The sequence below is a fragment of the Sardina pilchardus genome, chromosome 12 (genome assembly GCF_963854185.1).
Source record: "Sardina pilchardus chromosome 12, fSarPil1.1, whole genome shotgun sequence".
Lineage (NCBI taxonomy): Eukaryota > Metazoa > Chordata > Actinopteri > Clupeiformes > Clupeidae > Sardina > Sardina pilchardus.
Genome location: NC_085005.1, coordinates 2,034,833 through 2,060,145, shown reverse-complemented (window position 1 = coordinate 2,060,145; position 25,313 = coordinate 2,034,833). Strand labels below are relative to the sequence as shown.

At 39.5% G+C, this 25,313-nt stretch overlaps 1 protein-coding gene across 1 annotated transcript in view; it reads left to right on the top strand.

The window, feature by feature from the left end:
• adgrg6 (adhesion G protein-coupled receptor G6) overlaps nucleotides 1-23,953 on the top strand; it is an 83,646-nt gene extending 59,693 nt beyond the window's left edge. The window contains exons 15-24 of the mRNA XM_062551467.1: nucleotides 2,278-2,397; nucleotides 2,526-2,571; nucleotides 4,201-4,307; nucleotides 4,419-4,546; nucleotides 4,647-4,915; nucleotides 5,009-5,111; nucleotides 5,226-5,509; nucleotides 14,024-14,125; nucleotides 15,170-15,325; nucleotides 23,149-23,953. Of these exons, the coding sequence (XP_062407451.1) occupies nucleotides 2,278-2,397; nucleotides 2,526-2,571; nucleotides 4,201-4,307; nucleotides 4,419-4,546; nucleotides 4,647-4,915; nucleotides 5,009-5,111; nucleotides 5,226-5,509; nucleotides 14,024-14,125; nucleotides 15,170-15,325; nucleotides 23,149-23,324 (1,491 nt within the window). The 3' untranslated portion in view covers nucleotides 23,325-23,953. The remainder of the gene's footprint in view (nucleotides 1-2,277; nucleotides 2,398-2,525; nucleotides 2,572-4,200; nucleotides 4,308-4,418; nucleotides 4,547-4,646; nucleotides 4,916-5,008; nucleotides 5,112-5,225; nucleotides 5,510-14,023; nucleotides 14,126-15,169; nucleotides 15,326-23,148) is intronic.
• Nucleotides 23,954-25,313: the final 1,360 nt, after the last annotated feature.

Sequence of the window (25,313 nt, the reverse complement as noted above, 5' to 3'; positions counted from 1 at the left end):
CAATTTTCAATGTTGCAATGCACTCGTGGCTGTGGACCACTGGCGCAAGAAACATAAACTTAAAAAAATAATAATCACACGTTTAAGTTTTCAACACATCTGCATATGAGTTTATAGCACTTCACATACAAAAAACAACCCTGTGGCATTTCACAGATATCAAGGAAACAGATGTAATTGAACTCAGCTGAACCTAATCCAATGAGGCTTCACCTGCTACTCTAGGCGTTGCCAAAGTCCGCGAAGTAAAAGCCCGGTTTACATTAATGCATATGTGCACCCCACTCGCAGGCCACATGGGACATACATCTTCTTTGATATATTAAAGTATAGACTAGCCTACATCACATGCCTAGCCTACTACCACACTATCTATAAGAGAGATGGGATGCGTCTTGCATGAATTAATATATGAATGGCCTGAGCTAATAAAAAATAGGCCTAGGCTATATTGATAATCACCCTGTTTTATCAGTTAGTTTGAGTTTTCTGGCAGACGTAAGAAGCCGCGACCGCACAGCCCAGGTTGCAGAAGTGCCGCAAGGGCGCAGCAAATTATCTTCAGAAACAATTCAATTCAGAAATATATTTAAGCTCACGATATTCACACCGGCCCAAAACGTTAATGGCCCACCGGGAATTTCCCGATTAGCCACCCGGGCCTGCACAAACACACACACACACACACACACACACACACACACGCACGCACGATACATGCGTAGACTAGTTGCACCTGTAGGGGCTCTGTGTGTGACTTGTGCGGTTATAAAGGGGTGGGTGATCGATTTGCCTGGCATCGATTGATTCAGTTTCAGCACCACCGAGGTGAACAGCTCTCGTTAAGAGCTTCTTTAGAAGCTTCTTTGGCTTGATCTTAAGGTTCTCCTAAGAAGGCAGTTAAGAACGCGTTTGGGAAACACCCGTATCTTAGCGCTCCTTCTTAGCGATTCCTTCTTTGGAGCCTTCTTAAGTCCTTAAGAAAGATCGCATTTGGGAAACGCGGCCATTGTGTGGCGGAATAACATTGGGAGCACTTAGACTCCATACTCCAAAGTGAAACTGAAAGTGCAAGAGTGAGGATATTACTGTGCCACACAATATAGTTATCCCTCTTACCTGCTTACAAATGCACCACGTTTTATTTTATCTCACCATACTTGGTCGTGTGACTACTCGTGTAACTGTATTTTAATAGGGCAAACATGGAGGTGTTTGGTGGCTTCTAACTTCATCTCTGTTTGGATCCTAATGAATGCATTGGACTAGCTAAGTGCTATCAAAGTTGCGCGCGCGCCAGAGCCAGTGAGTGCACGCATTAAAACGTGAGTGGTATGTATCAACTCGTCTTAGTTAGGGGAATAAAGTAGTTTAATATGAAAAAACAGTGAAGTGTTCCTTTAATGATACATGATATTTTACATCACGATTTTTGCATTTTCATAATAGCAATAACAGAGCACAGAGCACAAAGTGCTTTACAGACAAACAAACGAAGAAAACAAAAACGTAGTGCATTTACAGTACATGCACAGAGTGTAACCCAAAGCGCTCTACACAAAAAGACATCGATACGAAGACAAAAGATGCCGGATGGAGTGCCGTAGTTGCCAGCGTACCTGGGGCACCAAGACTTAATGTATAAAATAACAATGACACACAAGACAAAAATGCCTGATAGAGTGACGTAATCGCCAGCGTAGGCTACCCGAGACACCTAACGGTAGACATGAAAGACTGACAACAAACAAACAATTAACAAGTAGTAAAATAAAGAAAAAAAGAAAGAAAGAAAAGTCTGTGTCCAATTCAGTCCAAAAGTCAATAATAACGCATATGTGTCTTCAGACCAATCCGGAGGATTCAGCATTAACATTAGACCTTGTAGGCTGCAGTATTTTATTCCTTGATATTGTCGCTACGTTTACCAATGATCACCAAATACCACATGTTTCTTTTCTGTAACTGTTTATAGTACATAGTTTATAGTACCATATATTTTTTTTCCTTTTCCTTTTTTCTCTTAAATTACTAATATTTCCATCTCAAAGAACCCAAGTCCAGTTATGGACACGTTGCGGTAATGAGAAACTTCCTCTCAAATGTGAAAAAAGTATATATATGTAATTTGAAATCATGTCCGAAATAGTAAATGAAGAAAATAATTAATAAATACATTTTGTCCTTCTTATTTTGATGCTTCATGGCACCTCTTAAGTGTAATTTCGGAAGAATCACCCATTTACTATTATATGTAATTTTGTTTGCATCTTTTAGGATGACATAAGAAATGGCTTATCTTTGAACAGTTACGTAGTTGCCAGCAGTGTGGGCAATTTTTCAATCAGAAACCTCAAGGATCCTGTGCGAATAGAGATTGCTCATCTGCTGCATAAGGTAGCCTGTTTTTACATCTCAAGTCATACAAGCCCAATCATGATTATGTTGAGAAGTAATGTGCTTAATGTCTCTTCTAGTTAAAAAAGAGCATGAATCATGAAAATCACTGTTTTTGTATCTTTCAGCCAGATCCAAAGCGAAGTTGTGTATTTTGGGATTTTACCATCAAAAGTAAGTTACTTTTATCTGGCAATGATCTTTGGGATTGCAATTTGGCCTTTTGCCAAAAGATGCAAAAGTCACTAAGAACTGCATTTTGAGTTACCATCTATGCTTCACCAGTTTCACTGAGGTTCAATCACAACATCCTTACAGAGCAACATTGAACACCAAACACTCACCTAAGGCAACCCTGCAGCCATTGAACCAACAAATAGTCACACAAAACCATTGCATAAAACAACATCTGTACAGCAAAAACTGAAAACCAAATAGGCCTACTCACTTCAGGCAGCATCCGTACAAAACGGCAAAAGAACCACAAAATATTCACATAGACATCAATTACTGATGATGCGGCACATCACATCATCATACACAAATAGCAGAGAATATGAGCTCATACCGTACCAAGGCCTAAAAATGTCATATGAACATGACCCTGATAATGAGGTAATATTTGATAGTTCTGGAGACATGAATGTATACTTATTATACAATGTGTGAAAAAAGCAGGCATGAACTTTTTAAAAACAAAATTGCATGGTAGTTCTTGATACAGTAATTCCTACATATAATGGTCCTTTTTAGGTTTATCTACTAGTTACTAGCGCAAATAAATCCCTTCGAACTTGTTTGAAACCGAAAAACTTTTACCTTGGCATCTTGGACCAATGATCGAACAATTCCGACTGGAAGCGCTTCCACGTAGGATTCTCTTGTGTTCCCTGGTGTATCAGGCCTTCCACCTCCCTCCTCGGTCTTGACTCCTCTGGTTGCAATTAGATTAATAAATTGTCCTCGATGATGTAGGGCTTTGAATGATTTCCGGGGCACGTGATAGAGGGCCGAGGGCCGAGGACCAAGGAGAGAGGGTTGAGAGGAGCCCAGAGAGGTGATTCTCAGTAGCCTACTGTAGTAACCTGATGGTGTTTTTACAGGTAATTGTGTAACGAAAATACTTAGCAATATCAATACAACAGGTGCATGTTTTCACAAAGCTCTGTGACGCAATTGAAGGCAGTTTAAAATGATCAGATTCTGGCTTGCTGCAGGGAATCACGTGTATTGTGAGTAGCTTATTTGCTTTAATAATAACATGGCCTACTATAGAGTTTACAAATTATTTCCTTTAGTTTCACGTTTCCATATAATTTTTACCCCATTTTGAAATTATTTATTTATTCTTGAATTAATTAGATAAGATTTAAAAAGTTATCACCTTTCCAACATTGTCCTTTTCATCTCGCATACCCCCTAGTGTACCACAGTTTGGGAATCTCTACTTTACCACATTGCACACCATAGGCATGCTATGCAATTATACATGAAGAATTGCTGTTAATTTCATACCTTTTCAGGAGGAATGAGGCAATTAGCTAAAAAGGTAACAATACGTTTGGCCATGAGTCTGTATGTCACAATTATCAGCACCCATTAAAACAAAAGGTTACCAAAGCATTTACAAAGTTGTAAGTTCAGAGATCAAATTTGGTACATTTCTCTTAGAATCATTGCTATTTTTTTAAAGTATTTTTTTGACAAGCAGGCCAACATTTAGTATGCAAATCACTTCATATTTTTCACACTACAACATTTCCTATTTTTAACATGGGAGATATATTTTACTCTTATCACTAGACGGAATTGGTGGCTGGAACAGCGAGGGTTGCCAAGTGAGCCCTGATTCAAGTGACAACAGGACCGTGTGTCTGTGTAATCACCTGACTCACTTTGGGATTTTAATGGTGAGGTCATCATGTTATTTCATTGTATTATGCTGTGTTATCATTTCATATTTCATTTCAATGTTAGGTTAAATCCAATTACACTGCAAGTTTTCGTTTGCTTTCTTTCAGGATATTTCAGGCACTGCAGCACAAATTGATTACCAGAACACAAGGGTTCTCACTTTTATCACTTACATTGGATGTGGTGTGTCTGCTATCTTCTCTGCAGCCACCCTTCTCACTTATATTACCTTTGAGTGAGTGTTTTGACCTAAAGATGTTTGAAGTGAAATTGCAAGCAAGTTACTAAAGTTGCTTTATTGCCTGTATTTTTCTTGTCTGTTTTGGGAACTTCAGAAAGCTGCGCAGAGACCACCCAGCAAAGATCCTTATGAACCTCAGTACCTCACTGTTGTTCCTTAACATGGTCTTTCTTCTTGATGGTTGGCTGGCATCTTTTGGCATGGAAGGCCTGTGTATTGCTGTGGCTGTCTTCATGCACTTCTTCCTGCTAACCTCTTTTACTTGGATGGGACTAGAATCAATACACATGTACATGGCGTTGGTCAAGGTTTTCAACACTTACATCAGAAGATACATCCTGAAATTCTGCCTTGTTGGATGGGGTACCAAATTCCTTCACCTTATTAAGTTAAATATATACATGATGTCATGAATAAATATAATACATTTATGACATTAAACTGTCCCTTTCTCAGGACTTCCGGCTGCCATTGTTTGCATTGTAGTAGCAGTTGACAAACACTCTTATGGGCTGGAATTTTATGGAAAGGTTGACATCGGACAAGAATCATCAAAGTTGTGAGTTACACAAAACATGTGTCAGAAGTTGTCACATGGTATGGATATTTCACAATACTGCGGTTTATCTGAGTCAGATATACTATGAGCTGATGAACGCACTCTTTTCTGTAGCTGCTGGATCAGAAGCAACACAGTGTTCTATGTGACATGTGTGGGTTACTTCTCCATCATCTTCCTCATGAATGTAGCCATGTTCATCGTTGTGATGATCCAGATCTGTGGTCGCAATGGTAAGCGTAGCAATCGCACCTTGCGAGAGGAGATCTTACGTAACCTGCGTAGTGTGGTCAGCTTGACCTTCCTCCTTGGTATGACATGGGGCTTTGCCTTCTTTGCGTGGGGCCCTGTCAACTTGGCCTTCATGTACCTGTTCTCCATCTTCAACTCACTTCAAGGTCAGTAACAAAAAATAATACTAAATATAACAGAAAGTTTGAAGTTGAAAGTAACACAGCTTTTGTCATTTTTCCCTGTATACACCACCACAATGGATAAGAAACCAAGCAATCAATGTGCTTGATGTATGAAAAATACATTAACCATTGTTTATACATTGTCACCCCATTTGTGAGACTCCGTTGCCAACTGTGGCCAACTGTGAATTCTCTCTCGGCTCAGATTCAGCCAAATACTGTAAAACTGATGGGATGGCATTTCACAGTGCAGATGGATAAAATATACTGCAAAAGCAACCCAAGAGGTTCTCAAGGCAAATAAATGGAATATTCTTCAATGAAGTCAGTCACATAAAAGCGCAACTCAAGCACGCAGTCATACAGTACGTCGGTGGAACCTCGCGATAATTCTTAAACTGCATGCTTTAGAAAGTTAACGTGAAGAGATGATTGAAATAACTAGCCTACTTTTTGGCTATAGCAAACAAAGGCACCCCCGTTTAGCTAATGGCAAACTGTCCTAAACATTGCATTCGTTTTAGTGACTTATGAAGCATATCTGTGGTAAGTTGAGCAGACACACTGCTGTTCATTGAAAGAGGGTAGGCTAAGCATTTCTCGCTAACACTTTATTCAATTCAATTCAATTCAAGTTTATTGTCATATACTCATAAAATAATTTATAAGTAATGAGATTCATTGTGCTCAAGTGTCCAGAAATAAATTAAAAAAGAACAAAAAAAAAAAAAAAAGAAGAAGAAAAGTGCCATCTTAAAGGAATATTCCGCCATTTTTGGAAATACGCTCATTTTCCACCTCCCCTCGAGCAAAACAATCGATATTTACCTTGTTCCCGTTCATCCAGCCATTCTGTGAGTCTGGCGATACAACTTTTAGCTTCAGCCTAGCATAGATCACTGAATCGGATTAGACCATTAGCTTCTCGCCTGCTAGCTTCATGTTTAGAAGTGACTACGATTTCTGATAATTTTCCCATTTAAAACGTGTCTCCTCTCAAGTTAGAAAGTGCAATAAGACCAACTGAAAATGAAACCTGGCGTTTTTCTAGGCTGATTTGACATGGAACTACACTCTCATCTGGCGTAATAATCAAGGCAACTTGCAAACGTACCATAGGTGCAGTGATATCGTACGCAGCATCTGAAAATAGTCCTCATAGACATCAAGCAGTAGTAGACCTCGTAGTAGTGCCAGTAGCTGCAAGTTGCCTTGATTATTACGCCAGATGAGAATGTAGTTCCATGTCAAATCAGCCTAGAAAAACGGCAGGGTTCATTTTCAGTTGGTCTTATTGCACTTTCTAACTTGAGAGGACACACGTTTTAAATGGGAAAATTACCAGAAATATTAGTCACTTTTAAACATGAAGCTAGCAGGCGAGAAGCTAATGGTCTAATCCGATTCAATGATCTATGCTAGGCTGAAGCTAAAAGTTGTATCGCCAGACTCACAGAATGGCTGGATGAACGGGAACAAGGTAAATATCGATTGTTTTGCTCGAGGGAAGGTGGAAAATTAGCGTATTTCCACAAATGGCGGAATATCCCTTTAAGGGGGGTTCCCAGGATGAGGGTAGAAACTGTCCTTGTATCTGCTGGTGCGGGTCCGTAGACTCTTGTATCGTCGGCCTGAAGGTAGGAGGGTGAAGAGATGGTGGCTGGGATGACTGGGGTCAGAAACTATACGCTTGGCCTTTCTTCTGCAGCGCTGACTGTAGAGGTCCTGGATGGATGGTAGGACTCAGTCCTTGTAATACGCTGTGCTGATCTGACGACTCTTTGTAGCGCTTTTCGATCCTGGGCAGTGCTGTTACCATACCATGTAGTTATGCCACCAGTTAGAATGCTCTCTATTGTACAGCGGTAAAAGTTGGTCAGTATCTTATGGTCCATGCCAAATTTCCGCAGGCGTCGCAGAAAGAAGAGCCGCTGTCTTGCTGTCTTTGTGATCACACCTACTGTATATGGTGTGTCCAGCTCAGATCCTCACTGATGTTAATGCCCAGGAATCTGAAGCTTTTGACTCTCTCCACTACTGCACTCCCTGAATGGGTGCGTGTTCTTCTCCCTGCAGCCGCCTGTAATCCACTATCAGCTCCTTGGTCTTTGTTACATTGAGCAGCAGACTGTTATCCTGACACCAAGATGTCATTGCTGCCACCTCTGCTCTTTAGGCACACTCATCACCATTCTTGATGCAGCCGATTATGGTGGTGTCATCGGCAAACTTAATGATGGTGTTGGAGCTGTCAGTGGCTGCACAGTCATATGTGTACAGTGAATACAGCAGAGGGCTTAACACACAACCCTGTGGAGCACCAGTGCTGAGTGTTAGACTGGAGGAGGTGATGTTACCTAGCCGTACTGCCCGTGGCTTGCCTGTTAGGAAATTTAGTATCCAGCTGCACATAGAGGGACTGATGTGCAGGTCTTGCAGTTTCATGATGAGCCTAGATGGTATTATGGTGTTGAAGGCGGAGCTGAAGTCGATAAAGAGCATCCGTACATACGTGTTGTTCTGATCCAAGTGAGACAGAGCAGTGTTCAAGGCCAAAGCTACAGCATCATCTGTAGACCTGTTAGACCTATAGGCAAACTGAAGTGGATCTAATGCATTTACATTACAGATCGGTAATAATCTACATACAATGTCATGGTAATACATATGCAGTTTCATGGTAATAATATTTTTAAACTACATATTACGAATAAGTAATGTGTAATTTCTAGACAATTACTGTGCAATTACCATACAACAACAATGCAAATAACTTGGGTAAAATAAAATGGCAATAACTGCTGTAAATATGTACAGATGGTATGGGTTGAGAATGCTCCTTTCTTTGCCGCACATTGGGAATCCCGAAGGTTCAGCATTTGTAATTAAAACTGCAACCTCAGGGGGCCAACATAAGACCGCCAATAACATGCAGGTTCGGCTCATGCCGGAAAAACACGATAAAAACCGAAGACACCGCGCTGGTGACAAACGGAGAAAAGAGACATGACGCTCAGCATCTCAGATGGCAGTTGCAGAGTTTTCGAATGTTTCATTCCGACATATCCCCACTCGGCGGTATTAACTTTGTTTTCAAACAAAGTGCCATAAATAGGCTATTAATGTCATAACTATTAGGCTGCAGAGAGAGGCGCGCTCAAACTCCAAGATATCTCCTTCTTCGGGAGCGAGTTAAATATTGCATTCCAATGTGCAAAAGAACTCACTGCACTCACTAGTACGTGATCTTTTTATTCTTTATTGTAGCACCATGCCTAAAAAACAAACGCGTTTCGGCGTCAAGCCGTCCTCAGTGTGAGTACTAGGCATGGCTGTAGGCAGCTATGAGGCCACTGAGATCTGGACCTCATCAGTTTTGAGAACTGGAAATACATGTGTTTGATAAATATCGTTAGCCTATATTGTTGTGCATGTTGCGTGCGCGACTCAGGGAAGTGAAAGCAGTTCTGTATAGACCTTGCAAGTTTTCATGGTGATCATCGGCGCAGCTGTAGCTGATTGTGAAAGCCGATTGGAAATACATAAGTTTAGAGCGAACGTTTCAACTATGTTTGCCATGGTGGACAAAAACACTAAAATAAAACAATAGCCTAAATAACTGTAGTAATGGACACGGCTCTATCCTAAATAATTTTCGAGGTTCGCCATTTGGTGATATGACCTATCCTTACTGACAATAATTTAGATTGAGCACAACTAAAGTTGCACGAAGGCAAAATACAGTCCTAAGCCTATTATATATAGCCTGGCCAATTAATAGCCTATATTGTAGATGTGCAAAACCAGCATTTGCGTGTGTGCTTGCCGGTGAGGTGTAGCCTACAAAAATGATCATACTGTAACATCTGATTATTAAAGTATGGCTATAGGATATAGGTACTGGTAAGAGAAGAGCTGGTTTAAAATTCAAGTAACGTGCGCTATTTAACCCCTCGAGACCGACAGTATTGCAGTCTGCCGACACAGCCAGGCGACGCTCCCAACCCATTCATTAGTTTTGGGCACGAATTACCAGTAATGGGTTTGCCCTTAGTTTAAATGGAGGCGCGATGCAGTTGCGCGCTAGGTGGCCACGAACTCATTAACTGTTTACGACACAATACAGTGTGATATTTTTGTTTTTCGTTTCTTAGCCTATGGACTTGCTATATTAAATCCAGTAGCCTAAAAATTAGGCTATGTGCCACGTCCGATGTAAAAATCGACAGCCGTCTGTGAGGCTATCCATTGTAACAGCATCATGAAGAGCAATCGTCTTGTGCGATCATTCCCCCTCCCCCACACTCGTCTAACCAGTTCACTTAAGACATTACCTATATGCAGCACTGAGGACGACTGCCTCCCTCCCCCCATCTCTCTCGACAGACACTTGAGCCTGACACTAATTATGTAAATGTGAAAATGTGTGTGTGAATGCTGAACCACGAATTCACATATTAACTTAAAATTTAGAAAAAAATTTAGCTCTTTTCAGCAGACATCGCAAACATAAAAAAAAACGCAAAACTGAGAAAATCTTTCATTTTTTTTATATATTTTTGGAGCGATTTATGCCCCTTTTTGATGAGTTCCGGAGAGGTTCGCGGTGTGGGATTTGAACCCCGGTCGCCGGCGTGCGGCATAGGTGCCTCAACAAGTTGCGCCACAGCTTGAGTCTTGTTATTTATTTGCAGAGTAATCCTCATGAAAATGTAGGCTGTATGCCTACTTTCGCGGGGGGCAGAGACATTTTTCAAGAGTAAATACCTACGCCTACCATGCCTTACCAGTGCATGGCTTTGAATATTTTAACAGTTGCCAACAAATATAAGGGATTCAGTCAGTCGAGTTTATTTGATATTCGTAAAGTGACAAGCGTAGACATGTATTAAAGAGATTTCTGTTAAATACATTTTATTTTAAGTTGTCAAAAGTGGCGGTGGGGACAAAATCTGTGATAACAAAAAGTGCTGCTGGGTACCAGCGTCGCCGGTTAAAATGAACGCATGCCTCCGTTTTAAAATAGCCTAAACATTTCTAAGTATTCCTAGCATATAAATGTAGCCTAATGTCCAACTTGTTCTTGTCCATCTCTTTCGTTTTCGCCTTGACAACAATAGCCTATTCACGGAAATGCGGTCTTGTAACCATAATGAATTAATGAATTAATCTAAGGTGCCTATCAAGTCTTTCAGGTTGAATAGAAGACTATTTCCTTCTGATAGGCCTATAGGCGATTTTCTAAAACCATTTTCATTCATTTCAACAATGGTTTATTGAAACGTCGTTTGATTAATTTTGCCAGCCATCACCTTCATTTTAATGATTTAGACGGATATGCGGTCTTCATCATTAAATGCAGTTGAAATGCGGGATAAAACTTTCTGCCACCTGGTGGTTGTTTGGGTACATTGCCTTAGCCTTGAAAAAAATCGTCTTGACAGCCTATGGCTGGGGTCGGCAACCTTTGAGACATCCAGTGCCAACTTCAAAATTTCTAGTCAAAGAGTGTGCCACTATCATCAATTTTTATCTGGGGTTCGTAGTTTGTCACTTTTAATTGTAAACACGACTCGGAATTGTCCGTGGTCAAACGGCTGCCGATAGGGCTGAGCACACTTTTCATATGCGAAAATACCTGCTCACACAGGTATGTTGAGCCGAACACTGAAAAGAGGGATTGGAAGATCCTGCTGTCAGTCTGAGATTTATTTATTTTTTTTGCTGATGCTGGTGGCGCGTGCCAGTGATTATGCCTCGGCGTGCCAGCAGTGGCACCCGTGCCATAGGTTGCCTACCCCTGGCCTACGGGATCTCTTCGGGAGTCCCGCGGCAAAAGGTGCATTCTCAACTCGTACCCACTGTACTTACCGAAGCAATAAATATTTAGGATTTACTTATTGTGACATAATATTTCTGTAATTATACCAACATGATGGTGCTATGAAGGACTAAATGACATAGTAACTTCTAAGTGTTATGGCACAATTACACAGTGGTCAAAGTTTTTGTAGTAGTCAGTTTGATGGTAAAATGTGACCTGTTGTTATCTGTTATTATGATGAAATAAATAAGGTAATTTCACAATAACTATATGGTATCAGGTCTGTAAAATAGTCTTTTCGAAAAGGATTTCAACAACTCTCCACCGTACAGAAAACCTTTCGAAAAGACAAAACAGTATTTTACAGCCCTGATAGCATATTGTGAAATTAGGCCTACCTCATTTATTTAATCATAACAACAGATAACAGGTCACATATTATGTCACAATAAGTAAATCCTAAATATGTATTGCTTCGGTAAGTAGGCCTACATATTTACAACAGTTATTACCATTTTATTTAACCCTTAAATCCAAGTTATGTGCATTGTTGTCGTATGGTAATTGCACAGTAATTGTCTAGAAATTTCACATTATTATTTGTAATGTGTGGTTTAAGAATAGCATTACCATTAAATTGCATACATATTACCATAACATTACCCACTTATTACCGATCTGTAATGTAAAGTGTTACCCATTTCTCTCCCTCTCCATTGACCAAAACTTTGCCCTGGCATCTCTTCTGGATTGACTGAGTTCCATCGCGTCAGAGAGCTGTGAGGGAAAAACCTCTGCAACTGCGATCTGAGATGCCGAGCGTCGTGTCTCTTTTCTCCACTTGTCACCAGTGCGGTGTCTTCGGGTTTTGTTATAGGCGGTCTTATGTTGCCCCCTTGCGGTTGCAGTTTTAATTACAAATCCCGCACCTGCGGCATTCCCGATGTGCGGCAAGGAAACGTCCATTCTCAACCCGTACCATCTGTATGTCATAGACATTGCTTAACAAAACAACACAGCTACCACCAACATCTTTGCAAACACAATTCCATTGCTTGGAAAGCTTGCTTCCTCTGGCATGGAACATTTTGTTTGTCTTTCAAGTTTAGATAGAATATCTAGCCTAAATGATTGATATATGGGCGGTCAGAAGGAAGCTTTACTGTGAGCTCAACAAATGCTCTGGAAAATGTAGCTTCTGTAAAAGCTACTGCACGACATGATCAAAAAACAGCTAAGCTATTGAAAAGCTATCTACTTCAGAAAATAGCTACGCTACCACCAAACTACTGAGCAATGTAGTTAAGCTATAGTTTTGCTGCAAGTAGTGAAGCTATTGCCCATCACTGCAACTGAAGGCATGGCAAAGTCGCATGGCAGGAAACTCGGCTTGGCTCTCTCTTGGAACGCAGCAGAAAGTTCCTTTGAGAAGGCCTTCGCAATCTTCGGCAGTAAGAAATGTCTGTGTTTCTGTACATTTCCTGGGGTGGTTACTGGAGAAACAATTGTGTGTGGAGCTTACAGTGGATATTCTTAGCTGCAATAAGCTATTGGAATTTTCTTACCCTCACCTCTGTTAAGAAATATCACAAGCCCCTTATTGCAAGTCTCAACTGTCATAGACAACATTATGGTAATGATAAGACATCAGTTAGAGAGACAATGGGAGCTATTCAGCTAATGCAGCTACTCGGCCAAAAACTAAACAATTATTACATTCACGGAACATGGTTGATTTTGAGCAAAACACATGCGCTGCTACTGTATTCTCGCCTGGCATTAGTATTATTTGGAAAGAGGTGCAAAAAGAGATGATGAACTGAACACAGCAACATAGTAAAGATTGGTTACATATTTGTATCACATACGCTACTAACAGGAAGTTAGGAATATCCAGCTTTCGGGTGAAATGTAATGTTTCAGTACAGAAAGTATTGAAACATTGAACTGTTGGACATGCACATTCAAAAATGTAGATAAGTTCACCTGGTGAAGTGTATTTTAGGTTCATCCTGAAATTTCACCTTAAAGCCAAATAGTATACATTGCATAACATTCTGATACAGTGACATAGCCTAAGCAAGCTACCACCCTACCATGACGTGTTATTAGTGATATGATATTGAGTGGGTATAAAGCTGGTTTCATTCTCATTGAACTCAATGCAATTCAAACCAGCTAATAGGCTAACTGTAATAAAACCATGCCAATCTCTTGGTATGGTGAAGGGTGTGTGTTGATGTGGGGTTATTTTGATTCTAAAGACCAAGAGGACTTTATCAGGGTGCATAGTGTCCTGGATACATGAAATAACTGACATTGAAAAAATAAAACAAATAAAAATCTGCCAGCCTCTATGGGAATTTAACACATGGGGTTAACATAGACTTTCCAATACTAATACCCCTGTCTTTTAAGGAAAACATTTATTTATTATACAGAAATCTCAGAATGATACATTATATATGTTAATACTATTAACGTTTATCTACTGGAACCTGGGCATAGCAAAAAATCCATATTATTTATTACTTCCACAGACATGGTTGTATTATGTTACTTTATTTGGAACTCTATCTTTATTCAATCTTTATACAATTTAAATTTTTTTTGTTTGTTTCTCAGTCATCTAAATTTGAAATGCTAATTTGCTCTGTAATCTTCTCTTGCAGGTCTGTTCATATTTGTCTTCCACTGTGCTTTGAAAGAGAATGTGCAAAAGCAGTGGAGGAGATATTTATGTTGTGGACAACTGCGTCTAGCTGACAACTCAGGTCATCTTAATCACAACACTGCTATTTTCAGGCTAAGACAGGGGTGAAAGTAATTTAAGATTCTTGCCGGTACTACAACCACAAGCTTCATCGCTTCATATTGTTCATCTCTTCAAGAACATTTTTCAAAACACATTGATAGATTTTTTTAGCCTATTTATAGAGCATTCAGTGGTGCCGCTAGGGGGCTCTATAGGTCCCCTGGATTAGCCATAGAACCCCATAGCACCCCCAAGAAAATAATGGTTTATCAAATATGAAAATGTTTAACTGCACCAAGAGACTTGCCATTTTCTGTGTAGACAGACGCATGAATACACTGGACATGCAACTGTGTTCTATTCCCAGAGCATGCTTTCGCTGTCTACGTACGTTCTGCAGCATTAGGGCCTCTTTTATGAGGAGATTGCTGGTCAGAAGATAATTTGCGGGTAATAATGGGACAATTGAATTGTAATATGGAACCGTGGACTGAAAGAAAAAGAATCTGAACATTTCTCAGATTATGAAATATTTCTTAATTTAGTGTGTCAAATAAAGAGGCAAATTAGGGGGTAGTGGTGTGAGCACTTATTCAATCTGTACTGTATCTGGAAATAATGTGGATAGAAGCAACAAACTACGTTATTTAAGACAAAGTGGATTCTTGCTGTCTATGATAACAGTATAGAAACGGGCTAGTCTAATCCAAAAGAGTGGATTTATCAATGGCATTGAATCCAGTTGAGTCCAGACCTGTTTTTGGCAGGCATCTGCTTATCTCTCTTTCCAGTACTGTGTACTGCCACTGAATCTAAAAATAGTGATTGAACCATAGCTATTTTCACCCCTGGGCTTAGCTGTTAAATACATCTTTCAGATGTTAAGAGCTATGAGAATTCTCTGTATATGAGCATTATTGATGTAGCCTACTACACTTATTCATAACCTAATTTTAAAAATAACGTTTTTTGAGTTATCAGATTGTTGGAGCAGAAAATATTGTTTCTCATATGATATGATACAGACTGTTGGATTGATCTTATGGAATTTTATTTTTTTCAGACTGGAGCAAGACCGCTACTAACAACACCAAAAAAGTTAGCTCTGACAATCTGGGGAAGTCTCTGTCATCCAGCTCTTTCAGCTCAAGTACAGCTAACTGGACATCGAAAGCAAAAGCCTCTTTAAATCCTTTTGCTAACTATAACAATAGTTCAGGTAAGATAGACCCATTTCTGCATCCATATTTAAAGAAACATTTTGTATTGGCTGTTATATTCACTATGTAGACAAAAGTATAGGGGCGCTTGCCAATACCTGCCCACAGGAACGACTTGCCATCCCACGCCCTGTAGCTTCCACTCTTTTGGGTAGTGAGCTTGCCTTGATAACTTGCTGATGTTGGCTCGGTAATCACCTCTGACATACTGTATTTTTGGAATTGATGATGACTGCCATTAGGCCTACATGTTTCTGGAGTTAGTTAGTTTGTGGGCTGTCCATAATGATTAAATGCTAGTTAGCATGCTATAAGGTCAAGTCAGTTCAACGTAGCCAGCAGTGTTTATATCTCCTACTACTTTCCGTTTGCAAATATTTCAATATAGTAATTCATGAATTAATATCAGTAATTTAAGATACCTTCGTTAGTAACTGGGGGCCACTGTCTGATCGCGTAAAACCAAGTAACTTTATTCATACTGTCACTGCTCTCAGTCACCGGCATACAACAACTATGAGAACGCACACCGCAGCCATGGCGCCGCTGCAAGATGGCGGCAAACACAAATCACTACTCGAATTGGTGTATAGTAAATGAGGGAGAGAAAAAGTGATTGCTTCAGTGGGTGATGAAGTAAAATTCCAGAGTCAGGTGCTCATCAGGATCAAAAAGAATTCATGTCAAAAAAGACAGAAAAGATCCAAGGCACTCCGATATATAAATAAAAGTCCTTTATTAACCTTTGGACTTGCCAAGTATAGTAACTGAGTTGAAGCAAGGTGTGTCTCTGAATGGAAATATAAATTACTTGTAGTCTACAAGGATGTAGGCTACACGTACAATTAATACAATTTGTTGTTGTTGTATTTGGTAGTCTCATAGACTTGTAGAGAACATGTTAGGCTCTGGCTAACTAATGACATGTGAAACAAGGCTAATTTAACACCTTGTTGTAGCCTATGTTCAAGGCATATCAATGAGTCCCTTTATCATAATGGTATTGATACTAGTTTATGTAATGTTGAATGTAGCCTAATACTGTTTATACCACTGCTTGGTAAAATGTCCTATTGTGATGCGCTATTTGGAATGTACATTATTTTTCGATATACCGCACGGCTATGAAGTAGTTCCCTTCTTTTGGTCTTATTACACTTGAATATTAATTCGCCAATGTGAATGTAACGGTAAAAACAGCAACGTTGTATCTAAGACAGCGGCAATAAAAACGAAAATGATAGTAGCAGTGGTATAAGCGGGATAATCAACTCTGTGCCCTGTGCGTTTCTAGGAAAATAATGCACTTATCGAAGTGTAAAGTCCCCTCCGCCTGCGGCGTCGGGTCCTTACCACTTCGAACGTGCATTATTTTCCTAGAAACGCACGGCGCATCGTTGATTATCCCTTACATATTAGCCTACCTGTTAAAACACCTAACATAATGTCAACTACAAATGCATGTTCAGGGAATTACCAGTGAATGAAAATGCAAAAATATATATTTAAAACAGATAATGTAAATATGGTTACTAAGGTGTTGCTAGGGTAGACATGGTGGTTGCATAGTGTAAAAAAGTTGATCATGTAAAAATAAACCATTTAAAAGTTGAATATGGATTGCTTAGCAAATGTTTGTTAGGCCATCCTTAAAAATATGTTTGTTTGCAGTAACAGCCCCCCCCAAAAAAAATTGGGTCGGTAGGTAGGCAAATATTTTTTTTTTCAAGATTCAAGGTAAAAAAAAAAAGTACATTTTTGGTCACGGCGATTTTGTTGGTAATAATGAAAAAATATTTGCATGTTATATGTACATACATTACACACACACACACGACACACACTATATTGCCAAAAGTATTGGGTCACCGGCCTTGACCCCCATATGAACTTCAGTCACATCCTATTCTTAATCCATAGGGTTTAATATGACGTTGGTCCAGTCTTTGCAGCTATAACAGCTTCAACTCTTCTAGGAAGGCTTTCCACAAGGTATATGCATGACTGTGTACCCGTGCACCAAGCAAGGTCCATACAGACATGGATGACAGAGTTTGGTGTGGAAGAACTTGACTGGCCTGCACCTGACCTCAACCCAATAGAACACCGTTGGGATGAATTAAAGAGGACTGAGAGCCAGTCTCCTCGTCCAACATCAGTGTGTGACTCACAAATGCACTTCTGAAAGAATGGTCAAAAATGCCCATAAACACTCCTAAACCTTGGAAAGCCTTCCCAGAAGAGTCGAAGCTCTTATAGCTGCAAAAGGTGGACCAATGTCATATTAAACCCTATGGATTAAGAATAGGATGTGACTGAAGTTCATATGGGGGTCAAGGCAGGTGACCCAATACTTTTGGCAATATAGTAATATTTCTGAACGTGACTTAACAAAAATCAGCATACTTTATAGAGGGTGCATTAACCGTAGGCCTATGTTATCTGCACAACTATGACTAGATCCAATTAGTTGTAACAACACACAAACACTCTTGCTTAAATTCTTGCTTTATAATGATCTTTACCTTTTGAATTATTCTTTGACTATATTGCCCTTCTCTGCTTTTATTTGTTACTATTTGCTTTGTGTCTAAAGTACATTGAATGACCTCTGTGTATAAAATGTGCTAGGCCTATTCAAATAAACTTGACTTGACTAAAATGTAGGCTATAGCTTTAAATATGCTGTAAAAATAATATGTTAATTTCAATGATTTTATTGGTAACTAGATTATACGGTTTACTTGCATCCACCGCTACGACGTGTCAATGCAACCTACAAATCAGAGACATTACGTTGCTTTCTTTTCTCCACCAGTGGCTAGTTCTTAACCACTTGAAGAATAGCTGTCCTTGCTAGCCTGTAGTAGAACGATCCCTTAACGGGTCACTTAAATGTTTCAATCCAAAAGAAACCACTTAATGCTGGCACGTCCTCAATTTTTTGAGTTTCTTCCACCAAAACCTTAAGCCACGGTCACCGTTACACGGATGGGGAGAAGGGATGGGTCCGGGAAAATATCTGGACATAACTTCGTGCCAAGTCATCTAAATGTTCAAGTGTTTAATGCGTTTTCAGGTGGATAATAGTGCCCGAAATAGTATAAGTTTTGACGTCAACCACGAACATTTTCTTGGCTACAGCCGCAGCCATTAGGCTACAGTCAAGCGCGAACCACTGCAGTGAATGAGACTGGAAGCATAGCCTGTAGCGCATGACAAACATAATATGACGCCACAGGTTTTTATTTGGAAGAAAGAACGCAGCCTACGTTTGTATGTAGGCAATTTGTATTCACAATACTTAAGAAAATATTATATTATTGTATTGCATTTGTATTGGGTGTTTGAAGAATAATAGGCCTAATTAAAAAAAAATCGGTCGGTCTTAACGCAATTTGCAACCGGCAAGTCGGTCGGACTAGAGGGGGAAAAAAATAAATGTTTGGGTCGGCCCTATATTGACAGGGTCGGTCGGGTTACGGCAAACACGAATATTTTTAAGGATGGCCTTAGTGGTTACGTTAACTCTGCTAACAATGTTAAGTATGCTAACAATGTTAAAGGTGCTAATCAGGTTGCTTAGCTAACTTAGCTATGTTTATTAGCAGTTATGCCAACTATATTAACAATGCTAACCATGCTAATCAGGTTTCTTAGCTAATGTTTGCCAGCAGTCATGTTAACAATGCTAACCATGTTACTTAGCTAGGTTGCTAGGCTGTTACTAGGTTTCTTGAGATGGTTGCTAGGCTGTTATGGTGGTTGCTAGGGAACATGTTGATTGCTATCTTGGTTGCTAGGTTGTCATCATGGAGGTGGTTGATAGGTTGTTTCTAAGGTACTTAAAGTGGTTGCTAGGCTGTTGCTAAGTTAGTTGTGGTGGTTGCTATGCTGGTTGCTAGGTTAATCTAGGGCTGGGCGATATATCGATATTTAAGATATACACTATATCAGTGGTTCTCAAACTTTTTCTTTCATTCCCCACTTTGATCAAGGGGGCTTTCTCGAGCCCCACCTGTCCATCATCATCACTCTAAGAAAGTAGTAGCCTAGGTCAAGCTCAAAATTGTCAGGAAAGTAGTAGCCTAGGTCAAGGCTACTACTCTAAGAAAGTAGTAGCCTAGGTCAAGCTCATCAATTGCTAAATATACCTCAGTAACAAATAACAGTTAGGCTACAGATAGGCCTAAATATCAGTTCAGAAATTAAAACAAAAATTTAAATCAATGACCAATATCGAATATTTTTGTCATTGATAAGGTGTTAATCCTTGCTTCAAAAAAAACTGATTTTCTAAAACCATTGTGTTATAGGCTAAATGAAGCACAACCTTGCTCAAAATCTTAGTCAGGTCAGGCCCTGACGCGAGCATTTCCCTATGAATGAAACAGTCCGTCCGTTCCGCATCGGGCCTAATAATAATAGGCTGCCATCAGAAAGATTGCGCTCTGTCAAGTGTCATTCATATCAGTGTGAACTTCGTGAGCAATCCGACAGAAACGAATGGTGCGCATTTTGCACTTCACCCGCCGCAAATAATTTCTCTGCGCTGAGAACGTTGTAGAGACAGATATTAGACCTATACCTGCTATTGATCTAAAGAGCCTATACATGCCTTAAGTTCGTCTTTTGTCTACAATATGCTCTGCTGTGGTCTAGTCACCAACTGATATGAGCCGGTTGAAGAAAAAGTATGATTTTGGCGTGACATTTCTTGTGTCTGCGTGAGAGCGTGAGATTGATGCTGAAATCGTGAGTGTCATGGCGGGAGCGTGAGAGTTGGCAACCCTGCTGTATAGTGTACAGTATGTGTGGCCTGAGGTGTCCAGGTGCGGTGTTGCTGCAGGTTAGCGTTAAATTTGTGATCGTGTTTAGCTAGCCTTATTCAGTTTCCATACGGATGGTAGGTTAGCTGGGCTATGTGCATAGCATCTTTCGATGATGCCAACTCTTGGTTACAGTTGGGAGTTTCATAGCTAATTTTATAGCCCGGGGGGCTTGTTTGTTTGTCTGTTGTTTGTCATGTCTACGTTGCTATAGGCCGAGCCCAACATTATTTTAGTTATGTTATTGTTCATTTGAACTCTTATTTTGATTTATCAATAAACTGGTAATTTCATTCAATTGCTTCCTTGTTTGTGTTTACTACTCTTTTCTTTAGTTTAACTAGTTACGGCAGCATCCATACCCCTAGGATTTTAACATCCACCCGTAACACATGTTAAGAAGGCACACTTTGAATTTTGCTACCCCAGAGCTAACTTGCAATGCGACTTGCAATAGGTAGTTAGCTTCAATTAACACCAGGATCTCCTTATATGGGCAAATATAGCAGCCTTGGTTCCATTTTGTAGGCGGACAAGTTCGCCTACAAATAGGATCCAACGCTGCCAAAGCTGTACAACGTATGCATGTCAATTTCTTTGTCCCCGTGAAAGTTTAACAGGTGCGAAAATTCAAAATCCCCATGTTATTTTCCCATAGAAAAAATCTCAAGATACCAGAACTCCTTATTTGGGTAAAGATGGTGGCATTTTTGTAGGCAAACTTCAGAGGTCTATTGGGGTTTAGGCTAGGCTACTGTCTTGTCATATGGCCATGTGGCCTTATTTCTCAAGGTCCAGAGAGGTGGGGCTTGACCTCACTGGACCTAGGTCTTTGTGCACCTTTTCCTTTATTTCCCAATATTCCTAAACCTTGTCATTCCATTAATTTGCCCATAAGTGTACTCTGCACCAATTTGGTGACTGTGTTGACACATTTCACCTCATAGAACTTAGCGTACAAGGCGATCTCTACGTACAGTATATACTTCATACTTATGGGTTGTGTTAACACATGGGGTGGTGGTAGTGTAGTGGTTAATGAGCTGGCCTAGCGTGCAGTAGCCTGAAAATTGTTAGTTCAATTCTCTGCTTCCACCGTTGTGCCCTTGAGCAAGTCACTTAACCCGAAGTTGCTCCAGGGACAATGTTGTAATGCCTTGTAATGTACTAAACATATGTAAGCCACTTTGGACAAAAAAATGTCTGCTTAATGTAATGTAACATATAGTTGAATTTGTCATTGCATAAGGTTTGCTTTTTCAATTGTACACCCGTTTCTCAAGGTTAGTAAATGTTAGAATACTAATAGAAACAAAAACAGAAAAGATACACCATCTCAATACCTACACTTTAGCAAACGTCCATTCCAAGAAATATTGGTCATCTGCTAAAGAATCTTTAGGATTGGGGTGCTATGAATGTCAGTCGTGTCAGCAACATCTTAAACTTCAATTCAAAGTATTCATTTGTAGAGTGACTTTAACAATTGACAGATTTCACAGAGTGTTATAGAGCCCAAACCTTGAATCTTTTTGTCTAAAGCATGTGGGTATAGCTCACTCTAATGAGGAGAGACTCCCTTATAACAGAAAGGGACCTTAAGTAGAACTCAGTTCAGGGATGGGGGGAACCCATATGTCTGAGGCTGGACCAATATAAAGACAGGGGAGAAGCATGGAAGGAACTGCTACTTAGCTTTGTGGCTCAGGGTCTTTCGGAGAATAAGTCAAGTCAAGTTGTTTTGTATTTTACAATGATGTCTCTTTCAATAATGTTTCAATCTACCGACCTGTACCAACAGCCCTTTGTGGATGCCTAGTGCATAGGGATATGTTAATATTCTGATGGGCCCCCTCTGCTGTAACCACTTGAGCATCTCAATAATGTACAGAAGATTCTTATTTCTGTTTTGTGACATTGATCTAATCGGTACAAAACCCTTTCCATCTTTTTATGTGAAGTGGGAAAAAAAATAGTCAGCCAGCCATCAGCTAGAGACTGCTTCAATTGATGAGAGGTCTTCTCTAAGTCATTTTTCTTTCTTTTCTGCAGGAAGTCACTAGTGGCTGCCATTAGGGCAAAGAAACACCTCTGCAGGCTCCTCACTTGACTCTACATTACCCTATCTTGCATTCCCAAGCCATTTTGTCTCCGTAGCTGTCTTGACATTAGCCTACACCCTTGTTAAGTACTTGTGTTGTCTCGTTTAAAAGGACTTTGTCTCTATCTGTATTTTTGATTCTCCATCAAATAAATTATAATTGGCAAAAATATGTTGTCACAAAATCAGCTATACGTTGTAGTGAAGTTTATGTGTAAGTTTTATTTAAGATCACAATGTGATATTAAAGGAGAGAAATGAGAAAGAGATTGCTGTTGTGTCCTGTGCTATTAATATGCTTCAAATTCACTGCTGTGATGCCCCCCTGTAATGCCCCCAGTGGTATAGCTCCCCATGTTAGTGTTCCTTTTCTTCTCCCTACCTAACAGTGACAGGATGGAAGAGGTAAGAAACAAAATTGGTGGGCTTAATTTTCAGTCAAACTCTTCTCTGATTTTTTGAAGTGGCATGGTGGCCTCAGGTATGTCACAACGTATGGAAGTAGGTCCCATGCACAAGTGTTCTTAAAACCGTCCCACCTCTTCACCAAAACAAAAAAGCAAGTGGTGATAAGTGTCCTAAGCATTGATTAATTTCTCCTCTGTGAACGTATACACTAAATGCCTCGTATTACACATGGCTGATCCCTCTGTCATAAGGCTGCATAGATCCTTACAACATGTCAGTGTATCAATGAGTCAACATATCAGTGAATTCCCAATAATGCAGGATAGATGTGAGGGAACAGCTGGAATCTAGTGTTAGAATTTAGTCTGTACAAAGTGTGAACTCCCACCTCCATAGCTTTCTCTCTTTTTTTGACATGATAAACATGATAAAAAACTACTGAATGTCTTAACCTTTTTTACCATTTTATTTTGTTCTCTTCTAGACAAAAGTTCCTCCAGCCCTATCAACTTCAAATGTTGCCCTTCTGATGGTGAAGCCTCTATCATTCCAGTGCACCATGTGATTGATAAGATGAAAGGGTACTGTTCAGTTCGTTCAGAACACTTCTACAAGAACTTCATCATGTCTGACAGCTTCAACCACAACACCAAGTTCTAGAATTGAACCTCTGCAATGGATGACATGGTTGTCATCATTTCTTTGTGCTTAATGAAAAGAGCAGAAAAACCTCTCTTATGAACAATGCAAAAAATGTTTTAGACAACTCCCAAAAAGAGACGTGAGTGTACAGTATATATGCACAAGGATGTGATGGGATTTTAATTATCAACAGTGCATGTTCTTGGTAAGATTTGTATGTGATGTGATGGTTTATGTAAGCTTGCCATTTTATAGTTGTTGCAATGTTATTTTAGAGGACATCTTTTCATGATAATCCTTTTATTGTGCCATACAATCTCCTTTCCACTGTGATCATATGACAAGCTACTGATGAAACATAGTTAACAAATCTATTGTAACATATTTAGTCACTACTGGCCATAGAGGGAAAATGTAGCAGCTGGTATATGAAAAAAGCTATTTATTTAGGTAGTAAATGTTTCTGTTGTTTTTTGAAACCTTGTTAAGATAGGACAACCTATTTATTTTGTTGGTGGGTACATGGAGTCAGAAATGGTTTGAGTATGTTCATGATCACAAAAGAGGTTTTTAAAGGGAAACCGTTACACACATTTTTTTTGAATTCTTCAATTTTGATTGGACACTTTGTCACACATGATTAAACATTATTACAATTACTGCAAGTTGTGGACTGAATTCAATAAAACACTACTGGAAAATGTCCACTTGCCACAAGCACAGTACAGTTTCTGCTTACATATTGAGTTCTAGAAACATCAGCAAAAACGACCCAGTATAAAGAAGATTTATTGTTTCTGCAGACGATACCAGGTAGGTAAATTGAATACACCCATTATGAATGAGTGTACCATTGAACAAATATTATAAGAACAAGTAATTTATTGTTGATGCGAGGCCCTGCTTTCTGAGGATACTGTAACTTCTGTCCATTGGTGATGTGTAGAATAGATGATATAAAATACCTGTCCATTTTTGGTTATGGTTATGGCTATTTGGCAGACACCCTTGTCCAAAGCGACATATAAATAAAACAATAATACAGTGGAATTCAAACAAATTTAAAAAGTTGGTCAGACTAGGGAGAATAGCAATATAAATAATAAACAATATCAATTCAAGCAATGACCTAATGGAAATAAACAATGACTATAATGCAGAATAGAAAAAAAACAATGAAGTTATTAAATCAATCACATAATATCAATGAAGGAGAACAGCAATAATAAATAACATGGTCAATTCAATCAATGGCTTAATGAAAAACAAAAACAGTATTATATTAGGCCTATACATAACCCATAGGAAGCACTTAATAGACTAAGTGCATGTTAAACAGATATGCCTTAAGACCCTTCTTGAAAGATCCCAAACTATTGATGGAACAGAGATTACTGGGCAACTCAATTCACCAACATGGAACCACTGATGAAAAGAGTTTTGAATTTTACCTAGCATTTATAGCTGGTCGACACAACAGACACTCATCAGAAGACTGTAGGCGGTTGGGTATGTACATCTTGATCATTGAATTAAAATTGCAGGGAGCAGATCCAGTCAGTGTCCTATAGACCAGAGTGAGAGATTTAAATTTCATTCTGGCCACTATAGGGAGCCAGTGAGTGGAGAGTAACTAGAAGAGAAGTTACATGTTACATGTATCCTCTTTGGCTGATTGAAGACTAGGCTTGCTCCAGCATTCCGAATCAATTGTAACTAGTGCAATGCCCGTGCAAACAATGTTTTCCAAGACACTTGTTGCCCAATGACGTTGATGCAGGTAGATCATGTCAGATTGTGATGATGTAGAATCAGGCCCGTGCAGTTAGTAGAGCTTTGTAGGCTACTCTCTTTGCAAAGTAAAAAAAGTGAAGGGGAAAGGCGTTTGAGTTGCAGCTAATGGCAATATTAGACTCATTAGGCTACCCGTGTATTTTTGCTGTTGTTGGGAAATGATAGCCTAAAGTTAAACGCATGACAATGGCCATGCCAGTGCTATGAACATGG